Raw genomic sequence first — 21,964 nt, 5'->3', positions numbered from 1 at the left:
ACTCCAGCCTGGGTGACAAGAGCGAAACTCCATCTCAATAATCATCATCATCATCATCATCATCATCCTTCCTCTGGGAGAACATTCTTGGGGTAGAGGACCAGCCATGTCAGTAAACTTAGGGCTTGTTGGAAACTCACAGATGCAAATAAAGTGAACACCAGGCAGCCAATGCTATAATCAGTTCTTCTAATCTATAATCACTGAAATTCATCCTTAGGTTCACATAAACATGTATCTATTTATTTTTTAGAGATGAGTTTCTCACTTTATTGGCCAGGTTGGAGAGCAGTGGTGCGATCACAGCACTACTGCCTAAAATTCTTGGGCTCAGGGGATCCTCCCTCTTCAGCTTCCCAAGTAGCTGTGACTACTGGTGCACACCACTGTACCTGGCTAATCTAAAAAAATTTTTGTAGCAATGAGGGAGTCTCACCATCTTGCCGAGGTTGGCCTCAAACTCCTGGGCTCAAGCGATTCTCCTGCCTTGGCCTCCCAAAGTGCTGGGATTACAGGTGTGAGCCACTGTACCTGACTTAAACATGTGTGTCTATATTAAGGGAGTAAGGAACTTAAGGAACTTATTTTAAATGTTTACGAATAACTTGCTTCCAGCTGTCATTCATTCATTCAACAAATAATATTGGACAAACTCTTTGTGCCAGGCCCAGATACAGTTCTTGCCTCACAGTATAGCAACAATATGACAGATATCTTTTAATCCCTGTGTAAATACAGAAAAATGACACCAGATTCAGTCTTAAAAGACCAGACAGCTGGGCACAGTGGCTCATGCCTGTAATCCCAACATTCTGGGAGGTGAGCAGACTGCTTGAGCCCAGGAGTTCAAGCCTGGGCACCATGGCAAAACCCCATCTCTTCAAAAAATTAGATGGGCATGGTGGTACACACTTGTAGTCCCAGTTACTGGGGAGGCTGAGGTGAGAGGATCACCTGATCCCAGGAGGCTGAGGTTGCAGTGAGCCGAGATCGTGCCACTGTACTCCAGCCGGGACAAGAGTGAGATCTGGACTCAAAAAAAAAACAAAAAAAACAAAAAAAAAAAACCCAGAAAACCAGGGAGGAAATCTTTTTTTTTTTTTGACAGGGTCTCACTCTGTTGCTCAGGCTGAAGTGCAGTGGCTGATCTCAGCTCACTGCAACCTCTGTCTCCCAGGCTCAGATGATCCTCCCACCTCAGCCTCCTGAGTAGCTGGGACTATAGACACATGCCATCACACCTGGCTAATTGTTACATTTTTTTGTAGAGACAGGGTTTTGCGACGTTGTCCAGGCTAGTCTCAAACTCCTGGGCTCAAGCAATTCACCCGCCTCAGCCTCCCAAAGTGCTGGAATTACAGGCATGAGCCACTGTGCCTGGCCAACCAGGGAAGTCTTGTTGGCACAGATGATGCCTAAGTTAAGAGCCTAAGTAGCTACAGCTACTTCAAATGAACTCTCTGGTCATGGTGACAGAATGCTTACTGACTTCCCATAAACTGTACTGCACCATTCCACTACTCAGGCTGTAGTGTTACTTCATGATTCAGAGTAGAATAAGTGGCCCTACTAAGAGTTTCCAAAAATCAAGTCATGCGGGCTGCTTATTATCCAATGATAAAGTTTGTGATGACAGTCTGTGTTATCACAATTGCTAGCTAGTACCTTTTACCTCTACCCTATAGCCCTTCATCCCCTGACAGGGTCCTAAGGAAGGAAAATGACTCAAAAGAATCAGGCTCAAACACAGGGCTTGCAAGTTTTTTGGCTGTCAAATTAAGTACAGGGCTACAGAAGTCCTATCCCACAGATTAGAGTTCCAACAAGTAACAGTCTGAGAAAGTAAGGTGAAAACATTTCAGTGTTGTAGATACATATACTAGGTTAGTAAAGTCAAAAGAAAAGCTCCACTGAGATTTCTTGGCCAAAAAAAAAAAAAAAGGATCCAAAATTTTTACATCCAACTTGTTTCCGCCAGTAATGTTGGGCTTTTCACTATGCCACCAGTAGACTCCAGGAAGGCATCATCAGGATTACATTGAGGCGGTTGTAAGCAACCACAGCCCACCAAAGCAGTCTTAAGGAACGTTGCCACTTAATAAAGTCTTTAAGCAAGTTGGGACCAAGTTCTCAGATCTTCTCTTGACCAACTGTATTTACTCTTTTCAAGCTGATAGAAATCTGACAAATAAAAATCCCTGGGAAAAATGAAAGGTTCCAGGAAAGAATGACAGAGATTTGTAATTTGATAAAAGACATCAAACACTCAACTGAAAATAACTTGTATTTAGCTTTTTGAACATCTAAAAATAGTACATATGCTCAATCTTTCTAATAAGCTGTCTCCAGCATGGGGATTTCATTGGCATAGTTTCTTCTTTGTTGTAACATGTTAGCTGTTTCATAAGACATAACAATAGTCCTTTCTCTACATCAAAGGACTTAAGTAACTATACCTCTGACAACTAGTGTGTTGGTATCATTATCCCTACTTTTTTGGTTGTGAAACTGAGGCACAGGGTAAATGAGGCTTGCTTGAAGCCAAAGATTCCTGTCTAGATTAAACAGAGAATTATCAACTCTGGAATTTCCAAATTAAAAGAAGCAATGAGACTGGCAATATAAAACAAATGCTTTAAACATAGGCTACAGAACTCTATTATAGATTTAGTCTGCTTGAAGCCTCTAAAATATACCTCACTAACTTGTTCTCGAAACACTTAGGAATAATCGCAGTCTGTTTCTAAAGCACACGAAAACAGCACTAATGGCTGATTACCCCAGATAGTCAGAGCAACAGCTCTAATATGGGTCAGGATCCATGTCCAAAGAGTCAGCCAGCTTTGCTTTATGTGCAGATCACAGACTGCACCTTTACTTAACAACACTTCTTGTTCACATGGCTCTAGACATAGGACAAAAATTTCTCCTATAAGACTGGAATTCCCTCCACTTAGAGAAAGAGATCAGCAAGCAATAGCTGCACACCTGCAAGACAAGGATACTACATGAGTCCTTTTAGGAGATTTGCTCATTTCTAAGTATGTTTTACACAAAAATAATTCAGAGTTTATACATATTAAGAACCACTGAATTGTACACTTTAAAAGAGTTCTATACATACATACAACTATCTAATCTACATATAAAATTCTACATATCTGAACACCACAGAAAAGAACACTACTCAAAAAAAGACATTTTGAAAATAGCAGACCAAGTAAACCTGGTAGAATCTTTAGAACAGGTTTAGAACTAAACGTGTTCTAAAGCCAAAAGTCTAGAGTTAGAGTAGATTATAAAGACTACTAACACTTAGTGGAGGCAACTAATGCTACTAATAGACTAAAAGTACTAATTAGTACTAAAGTACTAATGCTTTTGGAGGCAATAAGTCAAAAAAGCCTGGGTATCTGAGATGCACAAATGCATCTTTTTTTTTTTTTTTTTTTTTTTGAGACGGAGTCTCACTCTGTTGCCCAGGCTGGAGTGCAGTGGCACGATCTCAGCTCACTGCAACCTCTGCCTCCCAGGTTCAAGCAATCTTCATGCCTCAGCCTCCTAAGTAGCTGGGACTACAGATACACACTACCACGCCCAGCTAATTTTTGTATTTTTAGTAGAGACAAGGCTTGTCCACGTTGGCCAGGCTGGTCTGGAACACCTGACCTCAAGCCATCCACCCGCCTCAGCCTCCCAAAGTGCTGGGATTACAGGTGTGAGCCACCGTGCCTGGCCAAAAGTGTATACTGTATTCTTACTTCTCTCCTAGACTGTAAAGCATAGTTAAGAGCGTAGGCTTTGAAGTAAGAGAACCGGTTCAATCACTAACTCTTCCATTAAACTCTGAAGACTCAGTCCCCTTATCTATTCACAGTAAGATATGAAAGGGCTAGAGCAGTCTTAGCCCTATGAACTCTCAAAACTAACAAACCAAACACTGTCTTTAAAAATGAAGGCCGGGCACAGTGGCTCGGGCCTGTAATCCCAGCACTTTGGGAGGCTGAGGAGGGAGGATCACAGGGTCAGGGATCGAGATCATCCTGGCTAACACGGTGAAACCCTGTCTCTACTAAAAATATAAAAAACTGGCCAGGCGTGGTGGTGGGTGCCTGTAGTCCCAGCTACTTGGGAGGCTGAGGCAGAATGGCATGAACCCGGGAGGCAGAGCTTATAGTGAGCCAAGATCATGCCACTGCACCACTCCAGCCTGGGCTACAGAGACAGACTCCATCTCAAAAAAAAAAAAAAAAAGAAGAAGAAGCCTGGCACTAAATAGAAATTGCCAGGAGTAGAATCTAAATTAAGCAGGATAAAGACAATCCAAGAGCACAGGAACCAGAAAAGCCAGATAAAATGGAGATAAAGGAGCAGTAGAGGAAGATCTTAAAAGAGGGGGCTCTAGAGCTGTGAAGCTAAAAAAGCAGTTCTGACTCACCCTTCTCTTCTGAAAATGTAGAAAGACCAACTTCAGATAAAAATTAGAAACAGAAAACGATTACAGTCAAATCCCATACAAAGTTATTATCAAAAAAGATATTAAAGATTAAAATAACATTCCTATAATGAAAGCACATATAAGAAAGACATGCCCACAAACAGATGAAATTCGTAGCCTAATATTTCTTTTTTTTTGAGACAGAGTCTCATTCTGTTGCCAGGCTGGAGTGCAATGGCACGACCTCAGCTCACCGCAACCTCCGTGTCCTGGGTTCAGGAGATTCTCCTGCCTCAGCCTCACGAGTAGCTGGGACTACAGGCGCACGCCACTATGCCCAGCTAATTTTTATATTTTTAGTAGAGATAGGGTTTCACCATGTTGGCCAGGATGGTCTCGATCTCTTGACCTCGTGATCTGCCTGCCTTGGCCTCCCAAGGTGCTGGGATTACAGGTGTGAGCCACCGTGCCTGGCCCTCCATAGCTTAATATTTCAAAATAAGCTAAAGTAAGTAAATGATAAATGTGACTGGGCGTGGTGGCTCACGCTTGTAATCCCAGCACTGTGGTAGGCCAAAGCAGGCAGATCACTTGAGGTCAAGAGTTCAAGACCAGCCTGGCCAATATGGTGAAACCCCGTCTCTAATAAAAATACAATAATTAGCCAGGCATGGTGGCACACACCTGTAGTCTCAGCTACTTGAGGGGCTGAGGCAGGGGAATCACTTGAACCTGGGAGGCAGAGGTTGCGAAGAGCCGAGATCACACCACTGCACTCCAGCCTGGGCAACAGAGCGAGACTCTGTCTCAAAAAAAAAAAAAAAAAAAAAAAAAAGGCCAGGCACGGTGGCTCATGCCTGTAATCCCAGCACTTTGGGAGGCCAAGGCGGGCAGATCATGAGGTCAGGAGTTTGAGACCATCCTGGCTAACACGGTGAAACGCTGTCTCTACTAAAAATACAAAAAATTAGCCGAGTGTGGTGGCACACGCCTGTAGTCCCAGCTACTGGGGAGCCTGAGGCAGGAGAATCGCTTGAACCTGGGAGGCAGAGGTTGCAGTGAGCCAAGATTGTGCCATTGCACTCCAGTCTGGTGACAGAGTGAGATGCCGTCTCCAAAAAAAAAAAAAAAAAAAAAGGCCAGGCACGGTGGCTCACGCCTGTAATCCCAGCACTTTGGGAGGCCGAGGCGGGCGGATCACGAGGTCGGGAGTTTGAGATCAGCCTGGCCAACAGGGTGAAACCCCATCTCTACTAAAAATACAAAAATTAGCCGGGCATGGTGGTGCGTGCCTGTAATCCCAGCTACTTGGAAGGCTGAGGCAGAAGAATCACTTAAACCTGGGAGGCGGAGGTTGCAGTGAGTTGAGATTGCGCCACTGCACTCCAGCCTAGGTGACAAGAGCAAAACTCCATCTCAAAAAAAAAAAAAAAAAATACATTTAATATATTCAAGGAAAACATGTGAGTCACGGATTCTATATCCAAATAAATTGGCTTTGAAACATAAAGGCAGCAGATAACTTGCTGAGCATTATCATGCGCCCTCCTTTAGGAATCTATTAGAAATAAGCTTCAGACAAATGACTGGAGACACAAGGAATAGGGACTGGTGTGCAATGATCATCAATGGCTGCTAACATCACAAAAGGAAAGACAACCAGATAATCATGTACCTTCAGATGGAAGAACACACCACTACCTTGCCAAAAATTCAAACCTAAACCTAATCAAGCCTCAAGTTCAACTACCAGTTTACAGAATATACATACAGAGAAACACTCATTAAATCAACAAAATGCAGACTGTGGGAAAACTATACCAAAAACCTAGTTTCTTCAACAATTAAATTACAAGGGGGAAAAAAAAGAAATGGAGGGAAAACCTATATATTAACAGACTTAAAAGACATTTCAACCAACTGTAATGTGTAATCCTTATTCACTTCCTAAGTTAAACAAACACATTTGAAAAACATGCCGAAATTATATTTATGAGGCAACTGGAAACTCAAATACTGATTAGATACTTAATGATACCAAAGAATTATTATTGATTTGGTTTTTTTACTGTTTTTTAGAAGTGATAGTGGTATTTTTAAAAAGTGCCCTTATTTTTACAATATATTCTAAAATATTTACAGATAAAATTATATGTCTAAGGTTTGCTTCAAAAGAACATGGGAGAAAGCAAGTTGGGTAAAATATAGATAAAATAAGATTTGCTATAGGCTGTTAACTGTTGATGCTGGGTGACAGATAAATGGGCAATGTTGTTTACTTTTGTACATGTTTTAAAATTTCCATCTAAGAAGTTAAAATATTAACTATGTCTGGTCTACAACTTGTGTTTAACAAATGGCAATTAGCATTATTATTACTAGTTGACTTTGAATATTTACTAAATGAATGAGTTCAGACATAGATAAGAATGAATGATTTATCAACAAATATGAAACATTATTATGGAGAAAATATGAAATCTAAGAGCATTCATGTTATCAACGTCAGTTGTAAGAGTGGAGCTCACTCACCCAGGGCCTGGGAGAATGAATGAACCAATAATCTCTCTTGATAAGTCAGGGAAAGAGGTTTGGGTAGCTGAAATAAAAAGTGAGAACCAGTAAATCAGTAAAATTGTGGGGTTAGATAAAGCAAAATGAAGTAGAAAATGGTGCCAGAAAGTATAAAACCAAATGAAATATATGTCCTCTAAGTGAAAAAACATAACTTAGCAAATATGGTATCCAACTTCAATATCCTATAAGCACATATGATGGAGGTTTCCACATACAAGTAGAACTGCAATACATTTAGCAAATATAAGGTAAAGGAAAAAGATTATAAGTTAAAAATTGCTTAAACCAAAAAAAGCCAAATAAAGTGAATGTACTACTCTGGCCTTTCTCTGAGAACAGAAGTCAAACATGAAGATCTCACAATAATAGCTGGGAAACTCAATCTGGAGGAAGTGGGTAAAGATAAAACCAAAAACTAATAAACCCCAAACTTTTAGGGAATGTTCTTATCTTACCTAAAATCTTATTGGAGACAGACCAAAAGAGCCTCTTAATGTTTAGGAGCTCTTTTGTGGGCACACGGAAGAAAAAACACGGGCTTAAAGGGCCACTGTGCCATGCATGGCACAGCTGCTCAGTACAACTTTCTCCTTTAGAGAGATAACTGACATCCCTTAGCAAACACTGACAACTTCCTTCTTAGGCTGTCTCACTTTCTTCAACTGTTTATACACACTTCCACTGCCCTTTCTACAAGTTTATGTTAATTCTAATCAGTTAATTCTGAATTTTGGCTTAGCTCAGTTCCTAACAGCTATTTGGGCATTTATTTACGTTCTTCCAACAGTTAGCCTTGTTGCCTTCTACTCCTGGTTGGAAGGCAATCTGATATGAAGCCAGGATTTCAGGGGCTATTGTAGTAAGGAAAAACCAAGTAAAGTTAGCAAAGACTTGCTGGCCAAAGTCACAGCTTGGAAGATGGCTCAGAGGTAGGATTATATGTAAGAGATGCTGTGTAAATGATGTGGGGGAACAGGTAAGGGAGGAAAAGAAATTAGACTGCAGAAGGACTTAGTAAAGATACTGATTTTAGGTGCGAGGGGAAGCCCTAAAATAAGGAGTAAAAGATCAAAGTCATGGCTGGGCGCAGTGGCTCACGCCTGTAATCCCAGCACTTTGGGAGGCCGAGGCAGGTGGATCACGAAGTAGGAGATCTAGTGAATCTCCTGGCTAACAGGGTGAAACCCTGTCTCTACTAAAAATACAAAAAAATTAGCTGGGCTTGGTGGCAGGCATCTGTAGTCCCAGCTACTCGGGAGGCTGAGGCAGGAGAATGGCGTGAACCCGGGAGGCAGAGCTTGCAGTGAGCCCGCACTCCAGCCTGGGCTACAGAGCGAGACTCCGTCTCCAAAAAAAAAAAAAAAAAATTCAAAGTCATACAAAAAGGCAGTAACTTAGAGAGTAAAATGCCCCTTTGGAGGTTACTTTACTTTCCTTCTCATGCCTTCTCTCCTAATAGTTGCCACTATTACTTCTCAAGCCTCCAAGTATTAGAGGAACTTATTTGCCTGGGACTTTCAAGATTTCTAGCTTACTAGGCCAAAAATAACTTTTCTAAAATTCAGAGATTATAGAGCAAAGAAAGTTTACACATCCATTCTAAACTTTTAGATGGTAGCTAATACAGCTCTGAGAAGACCACCAAAAATCCCAAGCTCTTTGCAAATCAAAACTACAGTAAGATAACTAACTCATGCTTATTGGGATGACTACTATTAAGAAAAAAATAGGCTGGGTGTGGTGGCTCATGCCTGTAATCCCAGCACATTGGGAGGCTGAGGTGGGTGGATCATGAAGTCAGGAGTTTGAGACCAACCTGGCCAACATGGTGAAACCCCGTCTCTATACTAAAAATACAAAAATTAGCTGGCCGTGGTGGTATGCACCTGTAATCCCAGCTACTCAGGAGGCTGAGGCAGGAGAATCGCTTGAACCTGGGAGGAGAGGTTGCAGTAAGCCGAGATTGAACCATTGCACTCCAGCCTGGGCAACAGAGCAAGACTCCTTCTCAAAAACAAAAAACAAACAAACAAAAATAAGCAGAAAATAAATATTGGGAAGGATGTGGAGAAACTGGAACCATAGGCTAGGCATGGTGGCTCACACTTGCAATCCCAGCACTTTGGGAGGCCAAGGTGGAGGATCACTTGAGCCCAGGAGTTCGAGACCAGCCTGGGCAACATAGTGAGACTCTGTCTCTAAAAAAAAAAAAAAAAATGTATACACACACACACACACACACACATATATATAGCCAGGCACGGTGGCTCATGCCTGTAATCCCAGCACTTTGGGAGGCCAAGGTGGGTGCATCACCTGAGATTGGGAGTTTGAGACCAGCCTGACCAACATGGAGAAACCCTATCTCTACTAAAAACACAAAATTAGCCAGTCGTGGTGGTGCATGCCTGTAATCCCAGCTACTCAGGAAGGTGAGGCAGGAGAATCGCTTGAACCTGGGAGGCAGAGGTTGCGGTGAGCCGAGATCACGCCATTGCACTCCAGCCTGGGCAACAAGAGCAAAACTCCGTTTAAAAAAAAATAATATACACACACACACTCACACTTATTTTATTTATATATTTTTTTGAGACAGAATCTCCCTCTGTTGCCCAGGCTGGAGTGCAGTGGTACGATCTCAGCTCACTGCAACCTTCACCTCTCGGGCACAAGCAATCCTCACACCTCAGCCTCCTGAGTACCTGGGCTACAGGTGTGTGCCACCATGCCTGGCTAATTTTTGTATTTTGGGGGCAATATAGTGAGACCCCCTCATCTCCACAAAAAATAAAAAGTTAGCTGGGTGTGGCAACGTACGCCCATGGTTCCAGCTACTCAGGAGGCTGAGATAGGAGCATCGCTTGACCCTGGGAGGTCAATGCTGCAGTGAGCCATGATCGCACCATGGCACTCCAGCCTGGGTGTCAGAACGAAATCCTGTCTCAAAAACAAAACAAGAAAAGAAAGAAAGAAAAGAAAGAGAGAAAGAGGTTGGAGCCCTTGTACACCGTTGGTGGGAATGTAAAATGGTATAGCCACTGTGGAAAATAGTATGGCAGTTCATTAAAAAATTAAACACAGAAATAGCATATAATCCAGCAACTACATTTCTCAGTATAAACCAAAAGAACTGAAAAAGGGTCTCAAAGAAATATTTGTACATCCACATTCACAGCTGCATTATTCACAATAGCTAAAATGTGGAGGCAACCCAAGTGTCCGTGGATGGATGAATGGCTAAGCAAAATGTGGTATATCCATAAAATAGAATATTCCTCAGCCTTGAAAAGGAAGTAAATTCTGCAGTATGCTACAATATGGATGAACCTTGAGGATGTTATGCTAAGTAAGCCAATCACAAAAAGATAAATACTGGAGGCCAAGGTGGGCAGATCACTTGAGGCCAGAAGTTCGAGGCTAGCCTGGCCAACATGGCGAAACCCCACTTCTACTAAAAATACAAAAACTAGCCGGGTGTAGTAGGGCACACACCTGTAGTTCCAGCTACTCAGGAGGCTGAGGCACAAGACATGCTTGAACCTGGGAGGTAGTGGCTGCAGTGAGCTGAGATCATGCCACTGCACTCCAGCCAGGGTGATAGAGTGCGACTCTGTCTCAAAAAAATCAAAAAAGACAAATACTCTATGATTCCACTTAGATGAGGTACTTAGAGGTAATCAAAATCATAGAAATAGGAAGTAGAATGGTAGCTGCCATGGGCTAGGAGGAGGGGGATGTTAGTATTTAATGGTAATAGAGTTTCAGTTTTACAAGATGAAGGTTATAGAGATGTAGGGTGGTAATGGTTGCACAACATTATAAATATGCTTAAATGTGCTTAATACCACTGAACTGTACACTTGACCCGAATTTTCTTCTCATTACCCTAATGGAATTCCCCAAATATTCTCTAAACAAATAATCAGCCGTACTCCAGAAAGCAACACACCCAACATTATTGTATTGGAAGCCCCCACTCTAATCAGAAGCACCCAAAATCCACTTGAGAGAAAATACAGAAAAGTAGAAGGAAGGCCAAAAGTGAATGGAAATGCCTATATACATTGTACTGGAGGTCCTGGCCAGGGCAATGAGACAATTTTTTTTTTTTTTTAGAGAGCTGGGCATGGTGGCTTATGCCTGTAATCACAGCATTTTGAGAGGGCAAGGTTAAGGGTATCACTTCTGTCCAGGAGTTCCAGACCAGGCCTGGGCAATACAGTGAGATCCTGTCTGTATATATAAAAAAAAAGTTCAGGTATCGTGGTGCATGCCTGTAGTCTCAGCTACTTGTGAGGCTTAGGTAGGAGGATCACCTGAGCCTGGGGAGGTCAAGGTTACAGTGAGCCGTGATCGAGCCACTGCACTCCAGCCTGGACAACAAAGTAAGACCCTGGTCTAAAAAGAAAAAAAAGAAATTAGCCGGGCATGGTGGCACATGCCTGTAGTCCTAGTTACTTAGTTACTTGGGAGCCTGAGGTGGGAGGACTGCTTGAGCCCAGGAGTTTGGGGCTACAGTGAGCTGTGACCACACAACTGCACACTAGCCTGGGTGACACAGTGAGACTGTCTCGAAAAATAAAATTAATGTAATTTAATTTTTAAAAAGAATAAAGATTAAGAAGGAAGATATAATACTGCTTTTATTTGCAGGCAATATGATGATAAGGTCCTAAACGAATCTGTAATTTAAAAGGTCATAGCGCATAATGCCAAAATACAAAAATCAATTGTATTTCTATATACAAGCAATAAACAATTGAAAATAGAAAAAATACCAATTACAATATCATTAAAAATATTTACCTAGGAATAAATTTATCGAGACATGTTCAAAATTTCTACATTGGGCTGGGTGTGGTGGCTCATGCCTGTTATCCCAACACTTTAGGAGACTGAAGTGGGAGGACAGCTTGAGCCCTGGAGTTTGAAACTAGCCTGAGCAACACAGTGAGACATCTCTACTAAAATAAATATCTAAAAAATTAGCTGTGCATGGTGGCATGTGCCTGTAGTCCCATCTACTCGGGAGGCTGATGTAGAGATCACTTGAGCCCAGGAGGCTGAGGCTGCAGTGAGCCTTGATCACACCACTGCACTCCAGCCTGGACAACAGAGCAAGGCTGTATCAAGAAAAAAAAAATCATCACTGAAAATTATAAAACTCAGTTAAGAGAAATTAAGGGAAACTTAAATAGATACACAATTATGTGTTACTTAATGACAGCAATATGTTCTGAGAAATGCAGTATGTTCTGAGAAATGCATTGTTAGGTGATTTCGTTGTGCGAACATCACAGAATGTACTTACACAAGCCTAGATAGTATAGCCTACTACATACCTAGGCTATATGGTATAGCCTATTGCTCCTAGGCAACAAACCTGTATAATATGTTATTATATACCATAGGTAATTGTAACACAATGGTAAGTATTTGTGTATTTAAACATATCTAAACATAGAAAAGGTACAGTAAAAATACGGTATTACAATCTTACGGGACCACATATGTGGCCAGTCACTGACCAAAAATCGTTATGTGGCACATGACTATATATACCATGTTCAAGGATCAAAAGATTCAATATTAAGATGTCAAATCTGAGCTGGGTGAGGTGGCTCATGTGTGTAATCCTAGCACCTTGGGAGGCCAAGGTGGGTAGATCACTTGAACCCGGGAGTTCGAGACCAGCCTGGCCAACATGGTGAAACCCTGTCTCTATAAACTACAAAAATTAGCCAGGTGTGGTGGCACACACCTGTAATCCCAGCTACTCAGGAGGCTGAGGGACGAGAATCAGTTGAACCTGGGAGGTGGAGGCTGCAGTGAGGTGGTGCAGTGAGGAGGTGTAGTGGAGGTGGAGATTGCACCACTGCACTCAGCCTGGGTGAGAGAGCAAGACTCTGTCTCAAAAAGAATACAAAACAAAGACAAAACCATAAAAGAACATCTACACAAAGGTCAGACGGGCAGAGATTTCTTAGGCCGGACACAAAAAGCAATAACCATAAAAGAAAAAATCAGTAATTTGGATTTCATGATCATTAAAAACTTTTCTTCAAGAGACACCATTAAATAAAAAGACAAGCCACAGACTGGCGGAAAATATTCACAACACATATCTCACAAAAGACTTGCATCTAGACTATATTAAGAATTCCTATAATCAATAATGGAAATGCAAGCAACTCAATTAAAAAATAGACAAACGCTTTGAACAGACACTTCATGAACATATATAAATGGCCAATAAACACATGGAAAGGTGTTGAGCATCATTACCATCAGGGAAATGTAAATTAAAACCACAATGAGATACCACTACATACATACCTACTAGAATGGTTAAAATTAAAAAGACTGACAACACCAAGTGTTGATGAAGACGTGAAGCAAACGCAACTCTTATAAACTGTTGATGAAAGTATAAAATGGTACAATCACTTTAGAAAACTGCTAGTTTCCAATAAAGTAAACCCTACAGCCTATAGAATATTTTCACAAAAAGACCTGCAGAACAATGCTCATAATAGCTTTATGCATGATAGCCAAAAATTAGAAACAATCCAAATAACTGTCAATAGGAGGATAAATAAATAAATAGTAGTATATTCATTCAATGGAATACTACTCAGCATAAAAAGGAACAGATTAGTTATACTTTCAATAACATGAATGAATCTGAAAAATATGCTGAACAAAACTAGTCAGAACAAAATTGTATGATTCCATTTATATGAAGTTTATAAACAAATAAAATTAATATATAGTGATAGAAACAGAAGAGTGGTTGACTCTGAAGATTGGAGACTTACTAGAAAGAAGCACAAAGGAACTTTCAGGGGTGATGGAATTGTTCTAGATTTGGATAATGGTAATCTAGGTGTATATTTAGTATCTGTGCATTTTACTGTGTATAAATTATTCCTCAATAAAAGGGGTGGGAAAGCCATTTACATATTTGCATTAATTTTTTGTTTTATAGTACAAAAGTCAGTTGAAAATAACACATCCGTTTAATCCCCAGAAATAACAGAAGAAAGTTTGTCTCCCATTTCAAGTAATATGGCAATATCACAATGATTGAATTTTTTCCAAAGAAAAACAATTTTAGAACAATCTACAGTGGATCTTTCTCAGCTCATGAGCCACAAACCACTGGGGAGACTATGTTCTCATTATCTATGTGCTCCTTAGTTTCTTAACCAAAGGTAACTAAAAGTTCAAATATTACATGGGAGGTCTATGAATTTTTGAATGTTCCTTTGTGCTTCTTTCTAGTCAATCCTCACCTGCAGAGTCAACTGCTCCTCTGATTTATACATTAACATTGCTTGTTCATGAACTTCATATGAATGGAATCTTTTGAAGTACATTTAGAGTATATCTTTTTTTTTTTTTTTTTTGAGATGGGGTCTCACTCTGTTGCCCAGGCTGGAGTGCAGTGGCATGATCTCGGCTCATTGCAACCTCCACCTCCTGGGTTCAAGCGATTCTCCTGCCTCAGCCTCCCCAGTAGCTAGGATTACAGATGTGCACCACCGTGCCCAGCTAATTTTTGCCTTTTTAGTAGAGACAGGGTCTTACCACATTGGCCAGGCTGGTCTCAAACTCCTGACCTCAAGTGATCCACCTGCCTTGGCCTCCCAAAGGGATTACAGGCATGAGCCACTGTGCCTGGCCTAGAGTATGTCTTTTTTTTCTTTTTTAATAAAAATGTACTATTACTCAAAAACATTGGAAACCAGTGACTACGACAAATGAATGTCTAAATCTTTACTAGTAACCAAATCAAAGAGCAACTGAAGAGTACATGGGTAACAATGTGATGTAAAAATATATTAGAAATAAAGTTTTGTAAACTATAATGCACTGGGGGCCAGGCATGATGGCTCACGCCTATAATCCCAGCACTTTGGAAGGCTGAGGTGGGTGGATCACCTGAGGTCAGGAGTTCGAGACTAGCCTGGCCAACATCCTATCTATACTAAAAATACAAAATTAGCCAGGCATGGTGGCGTGTGCCTGTAATCCCAGCTACTTGGGAGGCTGAGGCAGGAGAATTGCTTGAACCCGGGAGGTGGAGGTTGCAGTGAACTGAGATCACACTACTGCACTCCAGCCTAGGTGACAGAGCGAGGATCCGTCTCAAAAAAATTTAAAAAAATAAAAATAAAATTAAAAAAAACTATAATGCACTGGGAAAACATAAGATATTATCTATCTTCGGCCAGGCGCGGTGGCTCACGCTTGTAATCCCAGCACTTTGGGAGGCCAAGGCGGGTGGATCACGAGGTCAGGAGATCGAGACCACGGTGAAACCCCGTCTCTACTAAAAATACAAAAAAAAAATTAGCCGGGCGTGGTGGCGGGCGCCTGTAGTCCCAGCTACTCGGAGAGGCTGAGGCAGGAGAATGGCGTGAACCCGGGAGGCGGAGCTTGCAGTGAGCCGAGACTGCGCCACTGCACTCCAGCCTGGGCGACAGAGCAAGACTCCGTCTCAAAAAAAAAAAGATATTATCTATCTTCAATAAACAAGAAGAGTCAAAAAATTGCTTTTCACCTTAAGTTTTGGATATATGTAGCGCAAAGAATCTGCAGTTCCCATGTCAGCATCATCAGGAATACACACAATATCTGGCTTCATTTTCATCTTGAATTCTGCACATAGAGCCTTTTGAACATCCCTGGTTGTAACCACAATGACTTCTATAGGACAAAAGAAAAAAAGAAAGAAAAACAAAAACTTATTCATGTAGACAGTGGTTTCACGATTTCAATTAGATTTGGTCTATTTCTAGGTGTAATAACAATTGCTAATATTATTGCGCCTTTTCAATGTGTTTTACCTGCATTCCCCCAATTAATTCTTTTTTTTTTCACAGACAGGGTCTCACTCTGCCACTCAGGCTGGAGTGCAGTGGCACTATCGCAGTTCACTGCAGCCTCAACCTCCCAAGATCAGGCAATCCTCCCACCTCAGCTTCCCAAGTAGCTGAGACTACAGGCATGTGCCACCATGCTTGGCTAATTTTTATATTTTCTGTAGAGATGAGGTTTCACTCTGTTGCCCAGGCTGGTCTCCAACTCCTGGGCTCAAAGGATCCGCCAGCCTTGACCTCCCAAAGTGTTGTGATTATAGATGTGAACCATTGCATATGGCCTCCCCCAGTTAATTCTTAGAACAATCTCATCTTACAAATGAGGAATCTTGGATTAAAAGACATGCTGGCTGGGCGCAGTGGCTCACGCCTGTAAATCCCAGCACTTTGGGAGGCCGAGGCAGGCGGATCACTTGAGCCCTGGAGTTCAAGACCAGCCTGGGCAACATGGCAAAACCTTGTCTCTATAAAAAAAACTCCCGGCCGGGCGCGGTGGCTCACGCTTGTAATCCCAGCACTTTGGGAGGCCGAGGCGGGCGGATCACGAGGTCAGGAGATCAAGACCACGGTGAAACCCCGTCTCTACTAAAAATACAAAAAAAATTAGCCGGGCATGGTGGCGGGCGCCTGTAGTCCCAGCTACTCGGAGAGGCTGAGGCAGGAGAATGGCGTGAACCCAGGAGGCGGAGCTTGCAGTGAGCCGAGATTGCACCACTGCACTCCAGCCTGGGCGACAGAGTGAGACTCCGTCTCAAAAAAAAAACTCCCAAAAACTGGAGGTTTAGGTGGGAGGATTGCTTGAGTCTGGGAGGTGGAGGCTGCAGTGGGCCAAGATCACCCCACTGCACTCCAGCCTGAGTAACAGAGTGAGTCTGTCTCAAAAATAAATAAATAAATAAAAATAAAAAACCTCAGGTCTACATGAATGGTGCCCACACTTTAATATATTATATGCCACTTTTCCTTGATATGAAGAATTCAGAAGAACATTCATCAAAAATACAAATGGGAAGAAATACAAAAAACTCTCTAGGAAGCCAAGGCGGGCAGATAACTTCAGCCCAGGAACTCAAGACCAGCCTGGGTAACGTGGCGAAACCCTGTCTCTGCCAAAAAAAAGAAAGAAAGAAAAATTATCCAGGTGTGGTGGCGTGCATGTAGTCACAGCTACTCGGGAGGCTAAGATGGGAGGATCATTTGAGCCCAGGAGGCAGAGGTTGCAATGAGCTGAAATCATGCCACTGTACTCCAGCCTTGGACGACAGAGCAAGACTCTGTCTCAAAAAAACAAAAAAACCAAAGGGGGCCATGCGTAGTGGCTCACACCTGTAATTCCAACACTTTGGAAGGCCAAGACAGGCAGATCACTTGAGGTCAGAAGTTCAAGACCAGCCTGGACAACATGGCAAAACCCTATCTCTATTAAACCCACAAAAAAATTAGCCAGGAGTGGTGGCACACGCCTGTAGTCCCAGGTACTCGGAAGACTGAAGCAGGAGAATTGCTTAAACCTGGGAGGTGGAGGTTGCAGTGGGCTGAGATCACACCACTGCACTCCAGCCTGGGCGATGGTGAGACTCCAACATTTTAAATCTTCATTCAATACAAAGAGAGAGCTATTAAGCTACCACCCCTTCCTATAGGAGGCAACTCTAATAATGGAATGAACACTGGATCACAAGACTGGGCCTCAGGCTTTGGCACCCTGATTTATTATATCTAAATATAGGACACCTCAAACTCAATGTGACCAAAGCTGAACTCATTACTTTAATGAAAATAAAATTCATTAAAACCTTTTCCTGGCCAGGCCCGTGGCTCATGCCTGTAATCCCAGCACTTTGGGAGGCCAAGGTGGGCAGATCACGAGGTCCTGAGATCGAGACCATTCTAGCTAACATGGTGAAACCCTGTCTCTACTAAAAATACAAATGAGGAATCTTGGATTAAAAGACTTAGCCGGGCATGGTGGCACACGCCTGTAGTCCCAGCTACACAGGAAGCTGACGCAGGAGAATCACTTGAACCCGGGAGAGGTTGAACCCTGGTGGAGGTTGTAGTGAGCCGAGATTGTGCCACTGCACTCCAGCCTGGGTGACAAAGTGAGACCCTATCTCAAAAAAAAAAAAAAAAAAAAAACTGTTCCTTGTCTCCTATTCCTTTTCCTACTTAATGGCATAACTATCTACCTAGTTACCTAAGCAAAAAGTAGAGAGGATCACTAGACTTTAAAGTTCTGGAAGTCAGGGCCTGAGCTATCTTTTCAACTCTGTACCTCCATGTTTAATATATAACCTGGTACTTACATCAAAACAAAATTTAAAACATATATATTATGTATCAGATAATACAAATATTACCTGGTACATAATAGATTCTCAGTAAGTACTGACTATGAGGCATTTAAGAGTCTCAATCTGCTCTTTCTGATATCCTTACAGAGTTTGTCTTGGATCACTGTGGACATCAGCTCCATAACAACACTTAGTGCTATCCTCTCAACCTTTTTCACACAGCAATAGAGTACTCCTACATTCCTTAAAGAAGCCAGTCTTCAGCCAACGAGTTCTAGTCACCTTCTCTCATTCTCATAACGCTGACAAATAATGGGGATCAAATCTCCTAAAAGTTTTACGACTTCACAGCTCACTTTGTCATAGCTCACCTTCAAATCCAACACGCTCAAGCAGGTTCAATGGGTACCAAATTAAAGGCTTGTTCCCAACTGGAAGCAGAGGTTTGGGAATGCTGGAAGTAAGGTCTGTCATCCGAGATCCTCCACCTACTGCCATCACTACTGCTTGAAATTCCATTTTTACAAACTGCAAGTACAGAAAAAACAATTAACAGACAAAAACCAATGTAACAAAAATCAAAGCACACACAGTACTAGCCTATTTTTATTTAGGTTACTGATACCCACTATGTCAAATGCATAATTCCCAACTCTAGCAATCAGAGTAAGAAAAGCTTAGCTGCAGATAAACATTATGTCTACCAATATGTATTCTCAGTTCTATCCTTGGTAAAAGTGGGAGGATAGGAATGAAGAGGCCTTGCCCTTGAGTTATTCACAATTAAGTGGAGAAGACAAATTCAGTAAATCACAATATATGTCATTAGTGCCACAGCAGAAAAATATCCAAGATGCAGTGGGCATACAATAAAAGGAACACCTAGTTTTCATTGAAAACACAGAGAAGTTTTTATAGGAAGTGATGCTTGAATTGACTCTGAAGAAGTAAGAGTTTACCAAGTAGACTTCTGATGTGTGAATTTTTATTCTTTGAAAATATTAGGCTGGGTGAGGTGGCTCACATCTATAATCCCAGCACTTTAGGAGGCTGAGGTGTGTGGATCACATGAGCTCAGGAGTTCGAGACCAGCCTGGGCAACAAGGCGAGACCCCATCTCTACCAAAAATACAAAAAATTAGCCAGGCGTGGTGGCTTCTGCCTATGGTTCCAGATACTTGGGAAGTTGAAGTGGGAGGAACATTTGAGCCTGGGAGGCAGGTGTTGCAGTGAGCCGAGATTGGACCACTGCACTCCAACCTGTGTGACAGAGGGAGATCCTGTCTCAAAAAAAAAAAAAAAAAAAAAGAGAGAGAAAAAAGAAAATATTAAAAGATGTCTGACTAGAATTAACAGCAGAAACACAGGCATGTTAGGCTTCTGAAAAGTATGAAATGACTTAAGACTCCTCCAATAATTCAGCCTTCGGCTCATCTTATTCCTCCAATTTTTAAAGATATCACTGTAAACACAAACTTAGGCTTGTATCTGAACCTAGATTTACAGAACACAATTATAAAAACAAACCAAACTGTTAATTCCTTTTTTCAAACTCAAGGTAATAAACAAACCTATTCGACTTTGAAAAGAATCTCTTTACAGAAACTACCACAGAACACAGGCACAGTAGAAGGTCACAAATCTTTATTTATATATTTATTTTTGGAGATGGAGTTTCACTCTTGTTGCCAGGCTGGAGTGCAATGGCGTGATCTCGGCTCACTGCAACCTCCACCTCCCGAGTTCAAGCGATTCTCCTGCCTCAGCCTCCCGGGTAGCTGGGATCACAGGCATGGGCCATCATGCCCGGCTAATTTTGTATTTTTAGTAGAGATGGGGTTTCACCATGTTGGCCAGGCTGGTCCCAAACTCCTGACCTCAGGTGATCCACCTGAGTCGGCCTCCCAAAGTGCTGGGATTACAGGTGTGAGCCACAGCACCAATCCTATTTATTTATTATTTATTTAGAGACAGAGTCTTGCTCCATTGCCCAGTCTGGAAGTCCAGTAGTAAGATCATGGCTCACTGCAGCCTCAACCTCCTGCACTAAAGCAATCCTCCTGCCTCAGCCTCTGGAGTAGCTGGGACGACAGGTGGGTGCCACCATGCCTGGCATTTTTTTTTTTTTTTTGAGACAGAGTTTCTCTCTTGTTGCCCAGGCTGGAGTGCAGTGGCATGATCTCAGCTCACTACAACCTCCGCCTCCCGGGTTCAAGCGATTCTCCTGCCTCAGCCTCCCAAGTAGCTGGGATTATAGATATGCACCACCACGCCCAGATAATTTTGTATTTTTAGTAGACACAGGGTTTCTCCATGTTGGTCAGGCTGGTCTCAAACTCCCAACCTCAGGTGATCTGCCCACCTCAGCCTCCCAAAGTGCTGGGATTACAGGTATGAGCCATTGCACCTGGCCACCTGTATAATTCTTTTAATTAATTTTTTATAGAAATGGGGTTTCACTATGCTGCCCAGGCTGGTCTCAAACTCCTGGCCTCAAGCCTCCTGCCTGGGCCTCCCAAAGTGCTGAGATTAGAGGCATGAGCCACTGCACTTGACCGATCTTTATTGATTTAAACTGAAAGTACTTTCTCTGACTTACAACAATGATGTAATTTTAAAAACAAATGTGTTAAAATATAACATTCAGAAGAAACAATCTATCCAACATCAAATTGCCAAATAATGTTGCAACTTTACTATAATTATTATTACTCCTGGGCCCAGCACGTCAACATCTAAAGTGCAGCACTTAACACCTACTATACCCAAGGCACAAAGTGAAGGCTCTTGCATAACATTCACAATGTAAAGATATGGTCATTTAGATTCTAGCAAGCATTGCCTCAGAGTGTAATTTAATTTCACTTTGGCATTATATAACATCCACCACATCTAATGTTATTATGAAAAGAGCACTGGACCCTTAAGAGTCAAAAGATGAGCTGGGCGCAGTGGCTCACACCTGTAATCCCAACACTTTGGGAGGCCCAGGCAGGCGGATCACCTGAGGCCAGGAGTTCAAGAGCAGCCTGGCCAACTTGGTGAAACTCTGTCTCTCCTAAAAATTTTTTTGTTTTTTTTTTTTGAAACAGAGTTCTTGTTCCCCAGGTTGAGTGCAATGGCATGATCTCAGCTCACTGCAACCTCTGCCTCCCGAGTTCAAGCGATTCTCCTGCCTCAGCCTCCCAAGTTGCTGGGATTACAGGCATCCACCACCATGCGTGGCTAATTTTTTGGATTTTTAGTAGAGACAGGGTTTCACCATGTTGCCCACACTGGTCTTGAACTCCTAACCTCAGGTGATCCACCTGCCTCGGCCTCCCAAAGTGCTGGGATTTCAGGTGCAAGCCACCGCGCCCGGCCTCTACTAAAAATATTTTTAAAAGTAGCCGGGCATGGTGTCAGGTGCCCGTAATCCCAGCCACTCGGGTGGCTGAGGCAGGAGAATCACTTGAACCCGGGAGGCAGCGGCTGCAGTGAGCTGAGATCACACCACTCGCACTTCAGCCTGGGCAACAGAGCGAGACTCTGTCTCAAAAAAAAAATAAAAATAAAAAAGAGTCGGCCAGGCGCGGTGGCTCACGCTTGTAATCCCAGCACTTTGGGAGGCCGAGGCGGGTGGATCACGAGGTCAGGAGATCGAGACCACGGTGAAACCCCGTCTCCACTAAAAATACAAAAAATTAGCCGGGCATGGCGGCGGGCGCCTGTAGTCCCAGCTACTCGGAGAGGCTGAGGCAGGGGAATGGCGTGAACCCGGGAGGCAGAGC

General features: G+C 42.5%; 1 protein-coding gene across 1 annotated transcript in view; it reads right to left on the bottom strand.

Moving 5' to 3' along the window:
- The window catches only part of EIF2B3 (eukaryotic translation initiation factor 2B subunit gamma), a 137,316-nt gene that overhangs the window by 113,081 nt on the left and 2,271 nt on the right, over nt 1–21,964 (bottom strand). The window contains exons 2-3 of the mRNA XM_055254581.2: nt 18,566–18,722; nt 15,582–15,727 (exon numbers count right to left, since the gene is read on the bottom strand). Of these exons, the coding sequence (XP_055110556.1) occupies nt 15,582–15,727; nt 18,566–18,713 (294 nt within the window). The 5' untranslated portion in view covers nt 18,714–18,722. The remainder of the gene's footprint in view (nt 1–15,581; nt 15,728–18,565; nt 18,723–21,964) is intronic.

The sequence above is a fragment of the Symphalangus syndactylus genome, chromosome 12, assembly GCF_028878055.3.
Source record: "Symphalangus syndactylus isolate Jambi chromosome 12, NHGRI_mSymSyn1-v2.1_pri, whole genome shotgun sequence".
NCBI lineage: Eukaryota > Metazoa > Chordata > Mammalia > Primates > Hylobatidae > Symphalangus > Symphalangus syndactylus.
This window is presented reverse-complemented; position numbering and strand designations above follow the sequence as displayed.